The sequence below is a fragment of the Zea mays genome, chromosome 6 (assembly GCF_902167145.1).
Source record: "Zea mays cultivar B73 chromosome 6, Zm-B73-REFERENCE-NAM-5.0, whole genome shotgun sequence".
NCBI classification, from domain to species: domain Eukaryota; kingdom Viridiplantae; phylum Streptophyta; class Magnoliopsida; order Poales; family Poaceae; genus Zea; species Zea mays.
The window spans coordinates 35,902,116-35,921,169 of NC_050101.1; the positions used below are offsets into that span (position 1 = coordinate 35,902,116).

The window sequence follows — 19,054 nt, forward strand, 5'->3', positions numbered from 1 at the left end:
ATTAACATCACACCAAACATGTAAACAAAATACATAATAATAATCTACTCATTAAAATAAAATTCTAGGAACAGAAATCATTAATTTTGGAGTTACGGATTCTAAGTTATGAATTTCTGAAGTTAATAAGCATCTAGAATAGATTAATCCAAATGAATAATTTTAATTTAAGTTTTATGGTTAAACAATGTTATTAGTTGATAGACAATATTAATACGAAATTATTGCAACTGGAATTACTCAATTTGGAGCTAAAATGAATTTTCTATGAATTATACAACTTTCTGGAATTATTTTTGTATTTAAAATCATTTTCTATAATTAATTTTCTAATTTCATTGATCTCTGGGCTGGGCGTCAAAAACAGAGAAACGCAGGGGCTAACTCGAAATATTTCCCAGACTCAGGCTTCCCACAGTGTGGACTGCGGGTTGATTATACCCAAATGTAGGGTCTCTTCTGTAAAACAGTCGCGCTGAAGGGGTACGAGGCACTGTGATCCGTCCGATCCAAAACCAGTGGCCCAGATTAGATTATCATAATGCCCAAAGCGGTATCCAAAGCCAGTGGTCGGATCCCGATCCAACGGTCGGGGTTTAACGAATCACCGATCTAATCCGGGCCGAGGGATCAGAGATCCACGGCGTTCAGACACACAGAAGGGTGACGGTCTAATCCTGACCACTCATCTACATATCAATGACCCCGATCAAATCATAACGAACGAGTACGCTTGGCCCAATCCCAACCGTTCCCATACCATCAACGGTCCACGCACCACCCGATCTGGACCGCCCCGTGCCGATCTAACGGTGCTAACGTTTCTTCAATCCCATGAGCCTGGACGCGGCAGAGAAGCCAGCAGTGCACGGTGAGCCGCCCAGCAACATCCCCCGGCGGCACCATGGTTAGCACAGGCCGACACCACATCCAAGGCTTCGAACTCTCAATCGGACGATACTAGATGATGCTTTGGTCCCAACGAATACGAAGGTACGGAACTCACCGGTATTAGTGTCCAGGTGGAGCCGGTCCACGGTGCGCGACGAACTCGCCGCGGTGACGAACGACGATGAGCCATTGAGCCTAGACCAGGTACCTCCCACAGGTAGCACTCGTACACGGCAGTACGCCCAAGACTCACGAACCACCCAGACCGCGAGTCGCTGGTGAAGGAGCGACGGTGACCCAAGTGGCGGCGCTGACGGCGAACCCCCGCGGCATACACCCGGGATGCGTAGGTACCACCCGCTATGAACGGAGAATGGAGCGCGAGCCTAGCCGCAGGTCGACGATGGATGCGCGGATTTCTATTCTCCCGGTTCCCTCTCTTTCTCTCGATTCTCTCTCCGCCTCCTGACTGGTTGCAGCAATGCGGATCTGGGCTGGGAGAAGGCGCGCGCCGAAGTGGTGGACCAGGTCTGCGTGAGGGTAGCCAGGAGGCGCGGCCGGTTGGATTTTATAGCCCCGACGCAAAATCGCAACAGCAATGCGCGAGTTTGCCGCCGGCCCCGCCGGTATCGCCCGTAGTTCCGTGGCCGTGAAGACCGGGTCGGTGAAGAAGACTGGTCTGCCATCGCGGCCCCACCAGTAAGTGCAACGAGAGGAGGCAACGGAGGGGAGGGCGTGCAGCGAAATAGGAAGAGGATGACAACGTGGATCCCACTCATCAGAGGTAATCCAGCGGTGCGAGCACGCGTGAGGTAGAGCCGTTGACAAGGTGGGCCCACAGGTCATCCATGAACTCAGGCGCACCCGCAACCAAGAGTGCAAGGGGACTGGCTACCCGGCCCCACTGGTCGGTGCCAGTATTTCCTGAGCTGGGCCGCACGCAGGGGAACAGGTGGGCTGGAATCCAGGCCAAAGGCCCAGTCGCAGGTAATCTCTTTTCTTTTCTCTTATTTTTCTGATTTCTATTTTAAATTCAAATCAAGCTCAGGTTTGAATTCCAAACTTTTTATTTTAGATGTACGAATACAACCCCAGCATGAATGAAAAACTTTCTATTATATATATATATATGTATATATATGCTTTAGTTATTTTATACATGGTTTCAATCATAGAATACAGAATAGTTCACATCTTATGAATTTTAGTGAAATATAATTCATGTTGTAGATTATATATTTAAAAAATAGTTTAATCATAATTCTCATATATAATTTCATTCCAAGAATACTTTAGTTTATATAGGTTAAAAAAAACTAATTTTGGGAGTAGTAACTTTAAATTTATGAATAATATTAAGGAAAGGTGTTTTGATTGAAAACCTTTGGGGAATTTTTCCTTGTCTTCACAAAATTGAACTTTAGGGTGTTACAGAGCTGGCTTATGGTTATGGGTGTGTTTGATTCATCCTTCTATCTGCTTTCGTTTCGGAAAAGCAGAAACTAATAAACTAAAGGGTCTTCAGCAGTTCAGCTTTTCTATAGTTACTTTGAAAAAGCAGCCTTTTTATACAAATTTGCTGCTTATCCACGTTGGTCATGTCAATAAAGAGATATGGTAAATATAGACTAAATATAATTAAGAAAAAAAATAAGTGCTATAATAAAAGTAGACAAAAAGTATTTATTATTCTCTCCGCCCTAAAATATAATTTCTTTATCATCCAACTTTATTTTCGGTCCACATTCATTTAAATGGTAATAAATATAGACATTCATAGAAACTACATTCATATATTATTTAATAAATATGTGATTAGTCTAAAACAAATTATATTTTTTTATAGAGAGTATTAAAAATATTTTTACTATAAAAAATTAAAGATATTAGATATATTGACTAAGAGATATAATTAAACAAAGTGTATATAAACAATATACAATTTTGTTTACAGTAGATAACTAACATCATTTTGAACCAAAAGTCATGACGATGTATTTTCACAACAGACAGACAAACAGTAGAACTATTCTTTGTGCATATGTGGACGGGCGGGTCATATATATATAGGTCTAGGATATGTTCCATCTATCAAATAAAAATGTATGGTACTACTTCCATTCTTAAATATCTATCGTCCGAGCTAAACCACGATAAATAATAAAGATACGAGAAAGTATTATATTTAAGCTAAGATCTAGGCCCGAATCTAGCCGACCCTTGACACTGCAAACTTGACCACTTATTTCAAATTATTTGTTAGTTTGAAAACATGTGAGTTACTTGTGCATATTATATATTGCAAAAAACTACTTTTGTATTGTTGTTGGGCCATCAGCGTAATTATGATGGCGGGAAAAATGGCCTAACGAATCTTTGGCACTGGCACTCGATCCGTTCTAAGCTAGCCCTACAGGTATATATATGAATACAATCGTTGCCGCCAAACTCGGAAGCTAATTAAAGCTCCATCAATCCAAGCAAGCTACTACGTGTTATTCACAGCAAGCAGCTAAATGGAGTACAGCTCCAGCGACACGGCCGTCTGCACCGTGGCCGCGGCCGCGGCCGCGGCGTCGTCGTCACCTCCGTCGTCGCCACAGCCACAGCCACAGCCGGCGGCGGTGGTGCTGAGCCCGTGCGCTGCGTGCAAGATCCTCCGCCGCCGCTGCGTCGACCGCTGCGTGCTGGCGCCATACTTCCCGCCCACGGAGCCGCACAAGTTCGCGACCGCGCACCGGGTCTTCGGCGCCAGCAACATCATCAAGCTCCTCCAGGTCAGTCAGTATAGTCCACACACTCTACACGCCATTGTGTGCGCCGCACGTACGCAGCAAGGCAACCACACTTACGCATGCATAATGCATGAGTGACGACGACTGACCGATGGCATGCATGCGGCAGGAGCTGCCGGAGGAGCACCGCGCCGACGCCGTGAGCAGCATGGTGTACGAGGCGGCGGCGCGCATCCGGGACCCCGTGTACGGCTGCGCCGGCGCCATCTGCCAGCTGCAGAAGCAGGCCAACGAGCTCAAGGCGCAGCTGGCGCGCGCGCACGCCGAGCTCGCCTGCGCCCGCGCCCAGCACGCGCACCTCCTCGCGCTCCTCTGCGTCGAGGTCGCCGCCGCCGCCGACTCCTCCTCCTACTCCGCCTCGCACCACCAGCTAGCCGTCGTCGCCGCCAACCCCATGGTGGCCGTGGCAGCCGCCGACGCGCAGGCAGCCGACGCGCTCTACGTCGTCGACGGCGCCGGTGCCGCCTGCCTGCAGATGCAGGCCAGCTGGGGCGACGAGGCGCTCTGGACATGAGCTCCATATCAATCCCCGCACCTACGCTACGACCTGCGCTAGCTGTTCGTCATTCGTCAATGCAACGTATATGTAATTAAGTATACAAGTTACACATATACGTACGTACGTACAGTCAGTCAACATGTGTATTTGGAGGTGGGAGGGGAATAGGTATAAGTGTAAGTTTTATTTACTCATCGGTTAAATGTTATAATTCCATGTTACCCAAAGGGTTAACGTGGTTAACTGGCTCCACTGCTTGGTTCTGAAAACAAACACAAAGGTTCAGAGAGAGTTCAGACATTTTTCTGAACCTAGCAGCTGTCCGTTTGGCAATCATTACGAGGACAGGTGCTGGAATTATATATATATATATATATATATATATATATATATATATATATATATATATATATATATATATATATATATTGTATATTAGGAGTCCTGGGCTTCCTTTAGTTATTGGAAGCCCAGACCAAACAGTGCAATCCGGTCGAGCCGAACCAGGTCGAGACGTCTATAAAAGAAAATCCGTAGTGCTAGGGATCCGTTTTTACGCCCCATCTCGATTCATTAGCGACGGTTGCCAGGCCGGCGGTGGCGGCGGTTCCCAGGCCGACGGTGGCGGTCCTCGATCCAGAGGGCGAGCGGCGGCGGCAGCGCCCTTATGCGGTGGCGGCGGTTTCCAGGCCGGCGGTGGCGGCCCCCGATCCAGAGGGCGAGCGGCGGCGGCGTCCTTGTGCGGTGGCGGCGATTCCCAGGCCGGTGGCCGCAACTCCATTACCTCGACGCGCGGTGGCGGAGGTTCCTCGATCCGCAGCGAGGCCCTTGTGCAGGCAAGCGGCGGCGTCCCCGAAGCCCCGAGGAGGCGGCACTTCCAAGGCCGACGAGCAAGCGACGCCCGTCGACGTGCGAGTAGCGACGGCGACGCATGAGGCGCGATGTTCGAGCGAGCGACGTCACGGAAGGGGCGAGATGCGCGCAGCGATGATGGCGCGTGACATCCTCTGATCCGGCGCATTTTTCTTTTCGTTTATTGTGTTTTATGCCTACCACATGTATTATTTACGCTAAAAACTGTATGTTTTTATGCTTTAACACAGAGTTCGTATATCAGTTTACTGCATGCACATTTGAAAGGAAATTCCTTGATTTATGATGTTCTTAATTTGCGCGCATGCAATGAAAACTCCCACGATTTTGCCATAATTTTTGGATCTGTATAAAAATAGAAACCGCATGCATGCGGCTGCCATGTTTTTCGGATCTGTCATAAAAATAGGATCGTAATAACAACCTACTAAAGCTATCAACCTCTAATTGACTCGGTATTTACGCTTATAATTGAGGGATTTTATGCTCAAAACTTAAGGTTTTTACGCTCCACCCGGAGATGCGTCCACCAGTGAACAACATGCCAGATTTTTTACGCAGTCTAAGGAATTGCATAAATATCTACACCGTGTAGTATAATTTGTTTCAGTATACATCATAAACTAGTTCTAATGCGTTTAGTTGCATGGCTGTTGGAGGGATCCTATATTTATGAAGGAAATAAAACATTAAATGTGATTTTTTGTTTCTATGCATGCAATTTATTTCCTTTCATTGCATATTCTTTCCATCATAAATTCGTGTGCATGCAGCCTGTAGCAGATTTTTACGCAGTATACCGAATTGCATAATTATCTACACAGTGTAGCATATTTAGTATCAGTATATAGCATAAAAATGGTCATTACGAGTTTTAGTTGCATGTCTGTTTCAGCGATCCTAAATTTATGGAGGAAATAAAGCATTTAAAATAGAAACCGCCACACATATCTTTCCTAAATTTACACGCATGCAAGGGAACGTGATTGACTCATGCATGCATTTTGCCATAATTTTAGGATATGTATAACCGCATGCATGCGATTGCCATGTTTTTCGGATCTGCCATAAAAATAGGATCGTAATAACAACCTACTAGATCTATCAACCTCTCACATTGGCTCGGTACATACGCTTATAATTGAGGGATTTTATGTTCAAAACTTAAGGTTATTACGCTCCAACCCGGAGGTGCGTCCACGAGTGAACAACATGCCAGTTTTTTTACGCAGTGTAACGAATTGCATAAATACCTACACCATGTAGTATAATTTGTATCAGTATATATCATAAACTAGATTTAATGTGTTTTAGCTGCATGGCTGTTGGAGCGATCTTATATTTATGAAGGAAATAAAACATTAAATACGATTTTTTGTTTCTATGCGTGTAATTCATTTACTTTCATTGCACATTATTTTTATCATAAATTCGTGTGCATGCAGCTGGTAACAGATTTTTACGCAGTATATCGAATTGTATAATTATTAACACAGTGTAGCATATTTAGTCTCAGTATATATCATAAAATGGTCCTTACGCGTCTAGCTGCATGGCTGTTGCAGCGATCCTAAATTTATGGAGGAAATAAAGGATTTTAAAAACAGAAACTGCCGCACATATCTTTCCTAAATTTATGCGCATGCATTGGATCGTGTTTGACTCATGCATGCATTCCTTTTTTTGCGCTAACAGACGTGGGGCAGGTGGCGCACCCGACAGCCTGTTTGGGCGCGCTGGTTGAACCAGTTTGCAGGGGTGGTCGGCCTGGGCTTCCTTTAACTATTGGAAGCCCAGGGCTCCCGTTATACCTACCATATATATATATATATATATATATATATATATATATATATATATATATAAGAATGTGGAATGATTCTAAAATCCTAGCAATCGTTGTATATCCACAATTAAGGAGTGCCTAAACAAGACTCCTGCGTGCAGAACTGGAGCCACCACACGAACAATTAGTAGTTAAGAACATGTTCAGTTCATCATTGGCACACCAATGCATATACTAAACGATTGATCGTTGAACAGCATTATTAAATATATTGTGAGAGGTTGAAACGGAATCTAACTAATTCCCCAGTAGAGGCTTGTTCGGTTATTTTCAATCTATACGGATTTGAGGGGATTGGTACGGATTGGAAGAAATTTTGACTTACTAGGGATTGAAATCTCCTCTATCCCACTCAATCCATACTGATTGAGGTAGAACCGAACAAGCCCTAGATGGACTTTTTCATCCATCAGCGTCAGTAGATAGATGGTCTTCAATTGTACTACACCCCTATATATGATGGACTTTTTCAGACATCTACCTGTATCAGTTAGCTTAGCTAGCTTCCTCGATCGGCACAACATGCACATCGATCGGATCTGAAGCAGAAAAAAGAACGGTAATGCAGTTTACCTCATCCATTCATTCGTTCATTAGTTGGTCAAAACAAACAGTACATGCTACTATTACAAATTAGCCGATTTAATTAAATTGATGGAATTAATGGCTATATATATATATATATATATATCATATATGAACACGTACGGTACGGATTACTAAAATAGCAACCAGGCATGTGTTTCTAGCTTCATAGCTAACAGCTAGCAAGCAGCAAACACATGAGTCTTGTTTAGGCATGTATTTCAGTTATCGTATGTCTAATCATGGTAGGAGGACAATATATCATATATGTGCATGCATAGGCAGGAGGAAAAAAATACTCAAATTAATGAACACTGCACGTTGACCTACCTAACGGCCTTCTTATATCTATCTGGATTCTGTACCACATGCCTGCAGATGGTTCCAAAGTCCAGTGCCAAACCAGTGAGAGAGGGGTGACGCTTACTAGCTACATATACAAAAGCAATATGCATGCATGATAAACCATATCTGATGATCAATACATGTAAACACTGTTAGTATTTGTTTAGCAGATATGTGGATCCTACAGAGAGCCATTTTTCAGTGTCTTCGTCGTTGCTCGCTTATGACGACTGCATGGAAGCATCAACTGGCATGACATGAATGGAACTCGATCGATGATGCGATGAAAATGTCAAGACATCTCTAGCTGCAGTGCTGTCAACACACTCCCGCTGCATGCCCATGCTGACACTTCTGAAACCTGGCTTGGCGCCATCTCCACCTGTCAAGCTACGTACATGACTACATCTACATGCATAGTCGACATGCGACGACAGTCGGCAAGGAGAGATTTGCATGCGTGGCCGACGTACCATGCGTGCCACCATTAATTAGCATGCAACGGTTTCCCCTTCACACGATATCTACGTACAAAAGAGCTGTCTGTTGATATGGATCTGTCGTCGTCTACCAGGGGAAACACGTACAGACATCTGAACATCCAATTTGGCAGCTCACCAGTGTTAACATTGTCAGCAAGAACAAATGCCAAATGCCCAAATGCTACATCTTTTTGCCCTCCAGAGTCCAGCTGACTAACAACAAGTTCAGACAGCCTGTTCGTGACTGGTAGAATAATGCACGAAAAAAACTTTGCTGCTGAATCTTTTTGAAAGCCTTGAGATCTCCGGGTCCGGGTCCCGGCAGCTACATCTATATATAAAATTCCATAGGAACGGAATCAGAGAATAAGTCCCTAGTTGATTGACCTAATTGCTTAGCACTTGGCAGAGGTCAAGCTGCCGTACTGCATGTTGAAATGCAACCAGCAGAGCGTGCCCAATAATAGAGTGCTCCTGCTGACGAGGAATGAACTGGGGATGCAGCAGCACGCGGCCGGCATATATTCTCCAGGCTTAGAATTTTTTGGTCTTCTCCCGGCCCCCTGCCCTTAGAAACTAAACAGCTGCATTTCCTACTATGGCGGACGTGTAATCTACTCTGTCTCTTGAAAGGAAAAGGGAAAAAACAATGTCTAATTTGTTTGATGATGCTTTAATTGGGTAGACGTACGTAGACAAGATCGTGTTGTGGCTCTAATACTAGTTCATACCTGTGTATATTTGGGTAGTCAAGGACATCAAACAGCATGAGCGAAATCCTTTTTTTATTTCCTAGCTACTACCACAGTTGGACATGCGTGCTAATCTATCCCGTCTGTTGAAACAAAAGGGTAAAAATACCCAATCGGTTTGATTCTCTAACTCAGTAGAAGGCAATTGCTGTATACATAATCAAGGACATCAAACAGCATCAGGCCATCAGCTAAATTAGGGACTGTTTGGTTTGTAGTTCCTTTATTTTATTCTATTTTAGTGCATAAATTGTAAAATACAGAGTTTTTGTATTAGACAATTTATGAACTAAAATATAATAAAATAGAGAGACTAAAAATTAGTCCATAGAAACCAATCATCCCTTTATCTCCTACTAGCAGAGACGCGCCGCTGTACATTGACCTAACTTAGGTTCGTCCTAGCTAGCACCAAACAAAGATTGAAAATTTTTCCACACGCATACACAGCTTGCACAAGTTCGAAAGGCAGTACGTAGTAACAAGAATCTAGCTTGCGCTGTCCTTAGGTAGTCTGTCGATCCGCGCTCATGCGCCAACACCAAACATTTCACTTCCCACTGCCATGATATGAGTATGAGTTCGGTTCATATATATAGGATAGTTCCAAGTCAAACTTTCATTACCAATGACTATAAATATATCAACTTTTTATATAGATAACATTTACTTTCTCTGCAGTTTCAAGTTACAGGCAGTACTCCCTGTTTGGCAGAGCTCTAGCTCTAGAAATTCTATAGATTTCTAGAGTTTTGTATATGTAGCATTATGAAATCCTAAAACCTGGAGCCACACGCATGCATGACAATGCAAGCGCATTTACGTGACTCCTTTCGTACATAATTTATATGAAATGTGGAAGTACATATGTGCTCACGAAATATAACGTGAATGATTACCATTTATGTTATGGATATACGAACCAAACAACAACATAACGAGTTTACTTTGGCTTAGTTTCCTCATCATATTTGTAGCGCACAACATAGTCTAAAAAATATGTCTGGAGAAAGCTATATATAGCTGCATTGTGCACTTTCGTGTGCATACGAGAGTACACCAACGAGTACAGCTCGTTTACTTACTGAAAAAGGAGTTCACATCCATGAGAAAGTGCATGCGACGATTCCCTCCAAGCAGATTGCTTAGCTGGACGAGTGCATCCACGCTTATCCGATTCAGGCCGACCAGAAACGGGTATTCTTTACATATGAGTGGACGTAACCAAACAATCTTAAAATGATTTGTTTGCACAGCATATGCTCTAGATAAACAAATGCTCACCTAAAGTGAATGCATGTAGTGGTACAGTTCATATGAAGTAGTAATGGTAAGCAAAGAAAAAGCAGAGAACAAACAACCTAACAGCATTGACGATGAGCGCCGCCGGCCTTAGCTTTACCCAGCTTGAAAGATATAAACAATATGCATGCATGCAAGTGGCTCCAAACCCACACCAAAGTACTAAACTATCCGTCAATCCACATGCAAATTATCGCGCGATATCTTATGTAGCTTTTAGTTTAATGCAATCAGGGTCTAGTATATAAGGTGCGCTGTCACCTGACAACAATGCCTTTAAACTTGGTATAAATATGTTTCTCTATTTTAGTGAGTGATAAAAATCCAGTATATACCTGCTGGTGACATTAGTTGTTGGAACTTGCTCTCCTGCGCAAGTTGATCCAACGGGGGAGTGAAAGCGGTGTAAACGGGGCTACTACTTGAGATGGCAATAGCTCTGTTAACCTAACCCCTCAAGGGCACTGTGCGGGGGTATTTATAGGTGCCTGAATGACCAACGTCAAGGATTAAGGACGCATGTGCCCTCAGGAGCCTAGGTTCTCCCTCTGCACCATCACTACATTGGCGAGCCATGTGGGGTAGGCGATTGACTCGATGAATTTGGCTTCGAGCCGGCGATGCACCTCGGCCTTGACGGCTTCTGTCTTCTCGTCAGACATCTTGCGCAGCCGTTGTTTCTTCGGCCTCACCGAAGGGTCGATTCCTAAGCCGTGCTCGATGATGGAGCGACTGACTCCGACCAGGTCGAGGGCGGACCAGGCGAAGACGTCTTTATTCTTGGACAGACAGCAGAGGAGCCTCTCCTCGTCGTGCGAAGTGAGGTCTTCGCTGATGGTAACCATCTGCTGGGGCGTTGCTTGGTCGAGGGGGACAGTCTTGGTCCCGTCGTTGCTCTGCAGCTGTGCTTTTTCATGCTCTTTGGCGGTTGGATTGGCAGACCCGGGGACTTCGCGTTGGGCCGTGAGGCAGTGTACGTTTCTTTGTCCGGGGACGAAGTCTCTTTCTATGTTACGCGCAACCTGCTGGTTGCCGTAAACTGTGATGGCGCCTTGCGGACCTGGGATCTTCATGCACAGGTAAAGTCCGTGGATAGCTGCCTCAAACTTGTTGATGGAGCCCCAGCCCATTATGGCGTTGTACGGGTACACTATGTCGACGATGTCGAACGTGATTTGCTCACTTCGGGCATTGGGTGCTACACCGAAGGAGAGGGGCAACTCTATTTTGCCGACGGGAAAGGTGCCCTTGCCGCCGAAGCCGTACAGGGGGTTGTCCGAGGGCTTGAGCAGGCTGTGGCTTATGCCCATGCGATCGAAGGCATGGAGGAAAATGATGTCCGCCTGGCTGCCATTGTCGACCAAGACTTTGTGCAAGTCCCAGCCTGCCACGCTGCAGTTGATGACCATGGCATCGATGTGGGGGGCGCTGCGCAGATCGACGTCTCGGGCGTCGAAGGTCAATGGTACGTGGGACCACTTTGTCTGCACGACCGGGCCGGTGACGGCGGCGTGGTTGATGCTACAGTAATGGTCCCTCTTTTGCCGCTTTGTGTCGAAGTCGGCGCTGGACCCCCCCAGTAATCATATGAATGACTCCGCGATTCGGTTGATCGGCGAAGTCCTCTTGCTTTGGGGCTTGGGGTGGTTGGGGTGGTGGATGTTTTGCTGTTGATGGTGTGGGGGTGGGGGTGGGGGAGGTACGATTTGTACCTCCTGGTGGTGTTGGTATGCGTGGTGCGGTGGAGGCGGAGTGGGGCCGTGGTTGTATGGCTGAGGGGGTTGCTAATATGTGTGCGCGGCAATTCTAGGGTTGTCGGCTAGTTGTGCCCGTGCCATTCTGTCTCTGGTGGCCTTCGTCTCTGGGCAGTCCCTTGTGGGATGCGCACAGTCTTCGCCGTAGAACAGGCAGTAAAATCTGCGTGGCTGCTGCGCACGCCCCCGTCCTTGACCGCGAGTTCCATTTCCTCGGTCCTAGGGGGGATACTCCTGGTGGCGAGGGGCCTCACCAGCGGGGGGCTAGTTGGCGATGTTGTGCACCTGCTGCTGATTGCGGCCGTCCCGGCCGGAGTCTGTCTGCGAGGGCCTTGTCCAAGTGCGGCTGGACTGCGGAGGGTCTTTGGGCTTCCTCTGAGACTCGACTTTGCGCTGGTGGAGCTCTTCGGATCTAGCATATTTCTCAAACAGCTGATACAGCTCCTGGAGGTTCCTGGGCGGGTCCCTGATGCAGTGGCTGTAGAGGACGCCGACCCGAAGGCCACTGATGGCGTAGTGGATGGCGATCTGGTCATCGACCGAAGGCAGTTGTGACTTGAGGGTCAGAAACTTGCGGTAATACTCCCGTAGAGTCTCTCGTTCCAGCTGCTTGCAGAGTGAGAGTTCAGCCAAGGCGTCGGTGTCTGGGCGGTACCCTTGGAAGTTGAGCAAGAATTTGTCCCGGAGACTTCTCCAGGAGTCGATGGACAATGGGGGCAGCCTGGTGTACCAGGTGAGGGCTGGGCCTTCGAGGGCAATGATGAATGACTTGGCCATCGTGGCGTCGTCCCCTCCGGATGATGCAACGGTGACTTGATAGCTCATGATGTACTGTGTTGGATCAGTGCTGCCGTTGTACTTGGGATAGGTCCCTGCCCTGAAGTTGGCGGGCCATGGTGTCACTTGCAGGTAAGGTGCCAGGGGACTTCGCTCGTCAAGGTAGTTGACGCCTTGGAAAGCCGTGGCGTGAGGGATGATGTGTCCGCGCTGAGGGATGAACAGGTCTTCGATTTGTGCGCGCTGCTGGAGGGGTGGGACGTGTTGCAGGCCGAGTTGGCCTTCGCTCTGCATAAGCGCGATCTCTTGTTCAAGCTCCTATGCCTTCTGCTCTTCGTCGCGTATCATCTGTCGCACCTTGGCTTGTGCAGACACACGTTGGCGCTTGGCCTCGAGGATCTCTTTTTGCTTTTGGAGGTTGCGGTTCTTGATGCGCAGGGCGCGCAGCTGTAGCTGCTCTTCGGCCGAAACGCCGATGACTTCGCTGTCCTCGGTGGCGTCCGCGCCCTCTGGTGGAGCGAAGCCTGGGGGAGGCTGTTGTGGTCCCCTGGAGCTGCAGGTGCGGAGGCTGCCTTCGGTAGTGGGTTGTTCATTGCGCTGCTTCTTGCTGTTTGCGTCGTCTTCGCAGGGCTCTTGGAGAGTGTTGTCGACAAGGGCCTTGCCCTTTTTCTCGGCCAGCAGTGCCGCCTTCGTGGCTTCGTCAGCCTTCGACGAGGTTCTCTTGGGTGCCATCGCGGGTGGTGTTTTCGTAGCTCAGTCGGTAGAGCACAAGGCTCTTAACCTTGTGGTCGTGGGTTTGAGCCCCACGGTGGGCGCCAAATGTTGGAACTTGCTCTCCTGCGTAAGTTGATCCAACGGGGGAGTGAAAGCGGTGTAAACGGGGCTACTACTTGAGATGGCAATAGCTCTGTTAACCTAGCCCCTCAAGGGCACTGTGCGGGGGTATTTTTAGGTGCCTGAATGCCCAGCGTCAAGGATTAAGTACGCATGTGCCCTCAGGAGCCTAGGTTCTCCCCGGAATATTCCCATTAATGCAGGGTTACAGACTGTAATAATAGAAAAATCTTTACAATTTAGGCCCGTAATGCGCAACAACAGCGCGGGGCCCGTTATGACAGGTCGGATTGTACGTGGGCTTTCACGTTAGGCGACCCCGCGAGACGGAGCGGCCTCGCCATGGGTCTTCGTCCTTCAGTCGCGTCGGATGAAGGGTGTAGTCCGTCAGTCGTCGTCTCCGTTGGTGCAGCGAGACTGGCGAAGGCATCGAGCGGAGGGTAGCGTCTACGCCTTCGCCCCAACATTAGTGTTTCTCTAAAATCAGTCTGCGTCCTCTCAAATTGCTTCTCCACTTGCACTGAGTCTCTTGTTCCCTCTATTGCTTTTAAATATTTCATTTGTGGTGTTTGAACGTTTTGATTTATTTCACATATTTACACTGATGCCTACATTATTTAACTATATGTTCTTTTTTATTAATATGACAATTCATACAGATTGGTTGGTTTCTATAACTTCGTTACTTTAAGTATAATCATAATATAGTGTAAATTATGTTTGATTTTCTATATATTATTCACTTACGACGTATAATGATTGTACCGAGTCTCTTGTTCCCTCTATTGCTTTTAGAGTGACCCTTTATTAATGCTATTGGCAAATGATATGTACTAAGGATGTAGGGAGAAGTACTCGGGGGAGAATACTATAACGTCCCGTTTTGATCATTAGAATTGAATTCCATTCTAATAATAATAATTTTGGTATATATCAATTAGGCTAATTTAGTTTTATGCTAAATATACTTATATACTATTATTAGCAATATGTTAGAGATATTTATGTGCTACATTTTCACTATAGAGAAGCGAGACAAAGAGTGTCATGTAAGTTACAGAAACAAATTCTACTTATGCATAAAATGATTTCTCATCTTATACCCCATGAATTTAAGATAGGCTTATATCTAAACTTTGGAAAGTGGTGAAATGACAAATTCTAAACTAAATAAGTTACTTTATTGAATGAATTCCAATTCCTCTGAAATGAAGGGATCTAAACGCCCTGTAAGAGCAATTCAAAAACAACTAATAGGGTTTATTAATAGAGAAGTGCTATCTAAAGAATGAGAGTTCTATTATGAAGGACAAACTCTTCGGGAACCGGTAGATGAAGATTTATATTAAGAATGTAGAAATGAGGATACGCTTCGGCTGACAACATTCTTGCTAGAGTGGTTGTTTCCTGTTTTTATTTCAGAGAAATGAGGATGTATATACGCTAGCTGTTCCAGCCGAACAAGTTAGGAGAATCAATACACATTTGTATGTATTACTATTAATGTACACATTTGTATATATCCTTTTTTATATACGAATCTACCATTTTGCATGTATGAATGACAAAAAATGTATATAAATGTACACATTTACGTACAATATATTTCAATGTAAATATATATAATAAAACGTCATGGACACAATGACACAATAGAACTGGATATACCACATTATTACTAGTTTCTAGATAAATCCGTTACTGTCGACGTTTCGACCCCGGGGGTCCTGAACCGACGAGTAAATTGTCGCTGCGTGTCCCAGCCCAGATGGGTCGGCGCGAGATAGAACACAAGGGGGAAAAACAGTAAGGGGTGTAAGGAAAATGGACCCCGGGTCATTTGGCTAATTGAGTTTTGGTGTTTGATGAACAACACAATCCGTGAACTAATGTATTTCCCAAGTGTTTGTGTGTTGTAGTTCACAGGATGCAAAGTGGATTGCACTGAGGCTCTGAGGATGCAACACCTCAAAGAAGACATTATAAGACTCATAGAAGACATTACAAAGTAATATTGAAGACACTTTATATATGCTAAGAGTCCAACACATCAAGAAGTAGAAGTGAGATACAAAGCTACAAAACAAAAGTGAAGTTGATAAAGTTGAGAGGAAGTGCTGACTGAATTGGAAGTGTTTCACAACATCAAATCTGTTCAAACTGACATGGCTTCAACTCTGAGATGTAGACAATTTTATAAGCTTTTCAAAAAGTCCAAGATCATCAAAATCGGAGTTCGGAGCTAAAAGTTATGCCCATAATACGAAGTCGGAATTGCTGAAAAACTGCAGTAGCATATGAGATGTCCGGTGCACACTGGCCTGTCCGGTGTGCCAAATTTGCTCAAACTGATATGGCTTCAACTCTGGGATGTAGAGAATTTCATAAGCTTTCCAAAAAGTACAAGATCATCGAAATCGGAGTTCGGAGCTAAAAGTTACGGCCAAAATACGACAAGCGGACATGGGCTGTCCGGTGCACACCGGACCGTCCGGTGCGTCATATCCGGTGCGCCATCTTCGGAAGCTCAAACGGCTACTTTTAACGGCTAGTACACGTGGGATGTCCGGTGCACCACCGGACAGTCCGGTGCACCTGTCCGGTGCGCCGCAGAAAGCTGCAGAACTGCTTTCCAACGGCCATATTTGAGTTGGGGCCTATATATACTTCACCCAACCGGTCATTTGGATGTGTGGGAGCCCAAGAAACATACCAAGGCATATTGTAGACATTTCCAAGTGCTCAAACACCAAAGTGCTTAATAGAATCACTCGGTGATTAGCGTAGGTGCTTTGTGAAGTGCTTAGGTTAGTTAGACCGCATTAGCGCTTGCTCTAGGTGAATCCTAGTTAGTTGAGTGAGTTTTGTAAAACCACACAACCCCTCGGCTCTTGCGTGAGTCGTTGTAATTGTACCGAGTGGGGCGAGAGTCTTGCGAGACCGTGACAACCGTGTTTGTGTCACGGCCGCCACCGTGTACCGGAGGGAATGAGGCCCGCGGCGTTTCGGCCGGAAGCTCGATAGTGGAGACGGCGGGGAGCGTCTGAGAGGAGCCGGAAGCGGAGCACCACTTGCGCGTGGAGAAGGCCCGCGGCTCTCTACGGAGTTACTCGACCGAGGTGCTTGGCCCTCGCGTGGGCTTCCCTTTGCGTAGGGGCACCAACGAGGATTAGTCGGGACCTTGCGTGGTTCCGGATACCTCGGTAAAAATACCGGCGTCATCCACGAGAGTTTGCTTCTCTACCTAGCTCTTTACTTTCCATATTTATATTAAGCATTTAAGTTTCAATCTTGTAGTCATACTTGTTTAGTGTAGATTGAAACTTAACCTTTGCGGTAGAGATAGCAACACTTAGACAAAACCTAGTTTGCACACTCTAGTTTGATTACTTGCAAAGGTTTTGCTCTAGGGATTTAATTGTGGCCTAGTTTAGTAAAAGTTTTGGAAGTCCTAATTCACCCCCCCCCCCCTCTTAGGCGTCACTCGTTTCCTACAAGTGGTATCAGAACCCGGTTTGGCTCATTTGAAACGCTTTAGCTTCACCGCTAAAAGAGCCGACGCTTTTTAGAGGAAGGGATGGATACCCATAGGCCACCACACTTCGACGGCACTAACTTCCCATATTATAGTGCTAGAATGGCTTGTTACCTAGAGGCCGTTGATCTAGGTGTTTGGAGAGTCACTCGTGACGGGATGAAACCCCTCAAGAATCCCGAGAAACCCACCACGAGTGAAGAAAAAGAAATTCATTTAAATGCTAGAGCCAAAAATTGCTTGTATGAATCTCTTAGCATGGATATTTTCAATCAAGTATTTACCCTGAAAACTGCTAATGAGATTTGGCTAAAATTGCATGAGCTCCATGACGGCACATCCAATGTCCGTGAGCAAAAACATTGCCTAGTCTTAAATGAGTATAGTTCTTTTGCTATGAAAGCTGATGAGCTTGTTAGAGACATGTATTCTCGCTTGAATCTAATTATCAATGAGCTCAATTCTATTGGCATTAATAAGCTAGGTGATGCAGACATTGTGAGGAAGATTATCTCCCTGCTACCACAACAAAGATATGGGAGCATCATCACCATCCTTCACAACATGGAGGACTTAAGCAACATGACCCCGACCATTGTGATTGGGAAAATCGCGGCCTTTGAGATGTCGCGAAAAATGAGTCGGGGAGAGGAGCCAACTTCCTCAAGACCATATGCTTTTGCATGTGATGAAAGGAAGGGCAAAAAGAAGGCTCCCACTCCAAGTTCCTCAAGTGAAGAAGAGGAAGAAGAATAAAGTGATGATGATGAAGATAATCAACCATGCACATCATCCTCCGAGGACGAAGAAACGATCCGACGCGCCGGAAAGGTAATGGGGATGATCCGCAAGATTAATCTAATGGGTGTGCCCCTGCAGGTCGAGGATCTTCTCTTTAACATTGACAGGAAAAAGCAAAGGAAGAGAGGATGCTTCGCATGTGGGGAGAAGGGTCACTTCAGGGACAACTGTCCAAATATGGCCAAACCCAAAAAGGAGAGGAGCAAAGGCAAGGCGCTAACAAGTGTTAGAACTTGGGATGATTCTTCAAGTGAAGATGAACCTCCAAGGACACGCAGCCACCGGTCCTCGTCACGATCATCACAGTCATCACACAAATGCCTTATGGCAAGAGGTAACAAAAGCATTCCATCCTCTAGTGATGAAAGTAGTAGTAATGATGAAGGTGAGGGAAAGCCCTCTCTAGATGAGCTTGCGGAAGCCGTAGAATTTTTCCAGGATGTTTGCACTAAGCAAAAAGCTCAACTTAAAACTTTGAAAAATAAGTTGGTTAGCTCTCAAAATGATTACAAAGGTTTGCTAGAAAAATTTGAAACTTTTGCAAACTTAAATAGTGAGCTATCAACTAAAATTGAGCTATTAGAATCTAGTGCTCCATCCACTGCTACCGATGATAGCCTTATTAAAAAGAATGAAAAACTTAAGGCTAAGTTAGCTAGCTCCCAAGAAGCTATTGAAAATTTGCTAGAGAAAATGGAAATTCTTAGCATACACAATAATGAGCTAACTACTAAGCTAGAAAACATTGGTAGCACCCCAGCAGCATCTTTAGTTGAAATACCTGAAATAATTAAGAAAGATGCTTCTACTTCCTGCTTTGATTTAATTGATGATTCTAACCCCTGCAACCAAGTCGTTGTTGAGAATATTGTTGTAAAGACATGTTCGGATGAGGTTGCAAAGGAAAATGAACAATTAAAGCAAGAAGTGGCTCGCCTTGGCAAGGCTTTGTATGACAAGAAAGGCAAAGCCAAACAAATCCG

The 19,054-nt window shown here is 45.6% G+C and overlaps 1 protein-coding gene across 1 annotated transcript; it reads left to right on the plus strand.

The window, feature by feature from the left end:
• Positions 1–3,382: 3,382 nt before the first annotated feature.
• On the plus strand, positions 3,383–4,200 carry LOC103630955 (LOB domain-containing protein 1). The gene is made up of 2 exons (XM_008651978.2): positions 3,383–3,668; positions 3,796–4,200. Exons 1-2 carry the CDS (start codon positions 3,408–3,410, stop codon positions 4,198–4,200), a joined length of 666 nt encoding a protein of 221 aa, XP_008650200.1. The 5' UTR covers positions 3,383–3,407.
• The last annotated feature ends 14,854 nt before the right edge of the window (positions 4,201–19,054 follow it).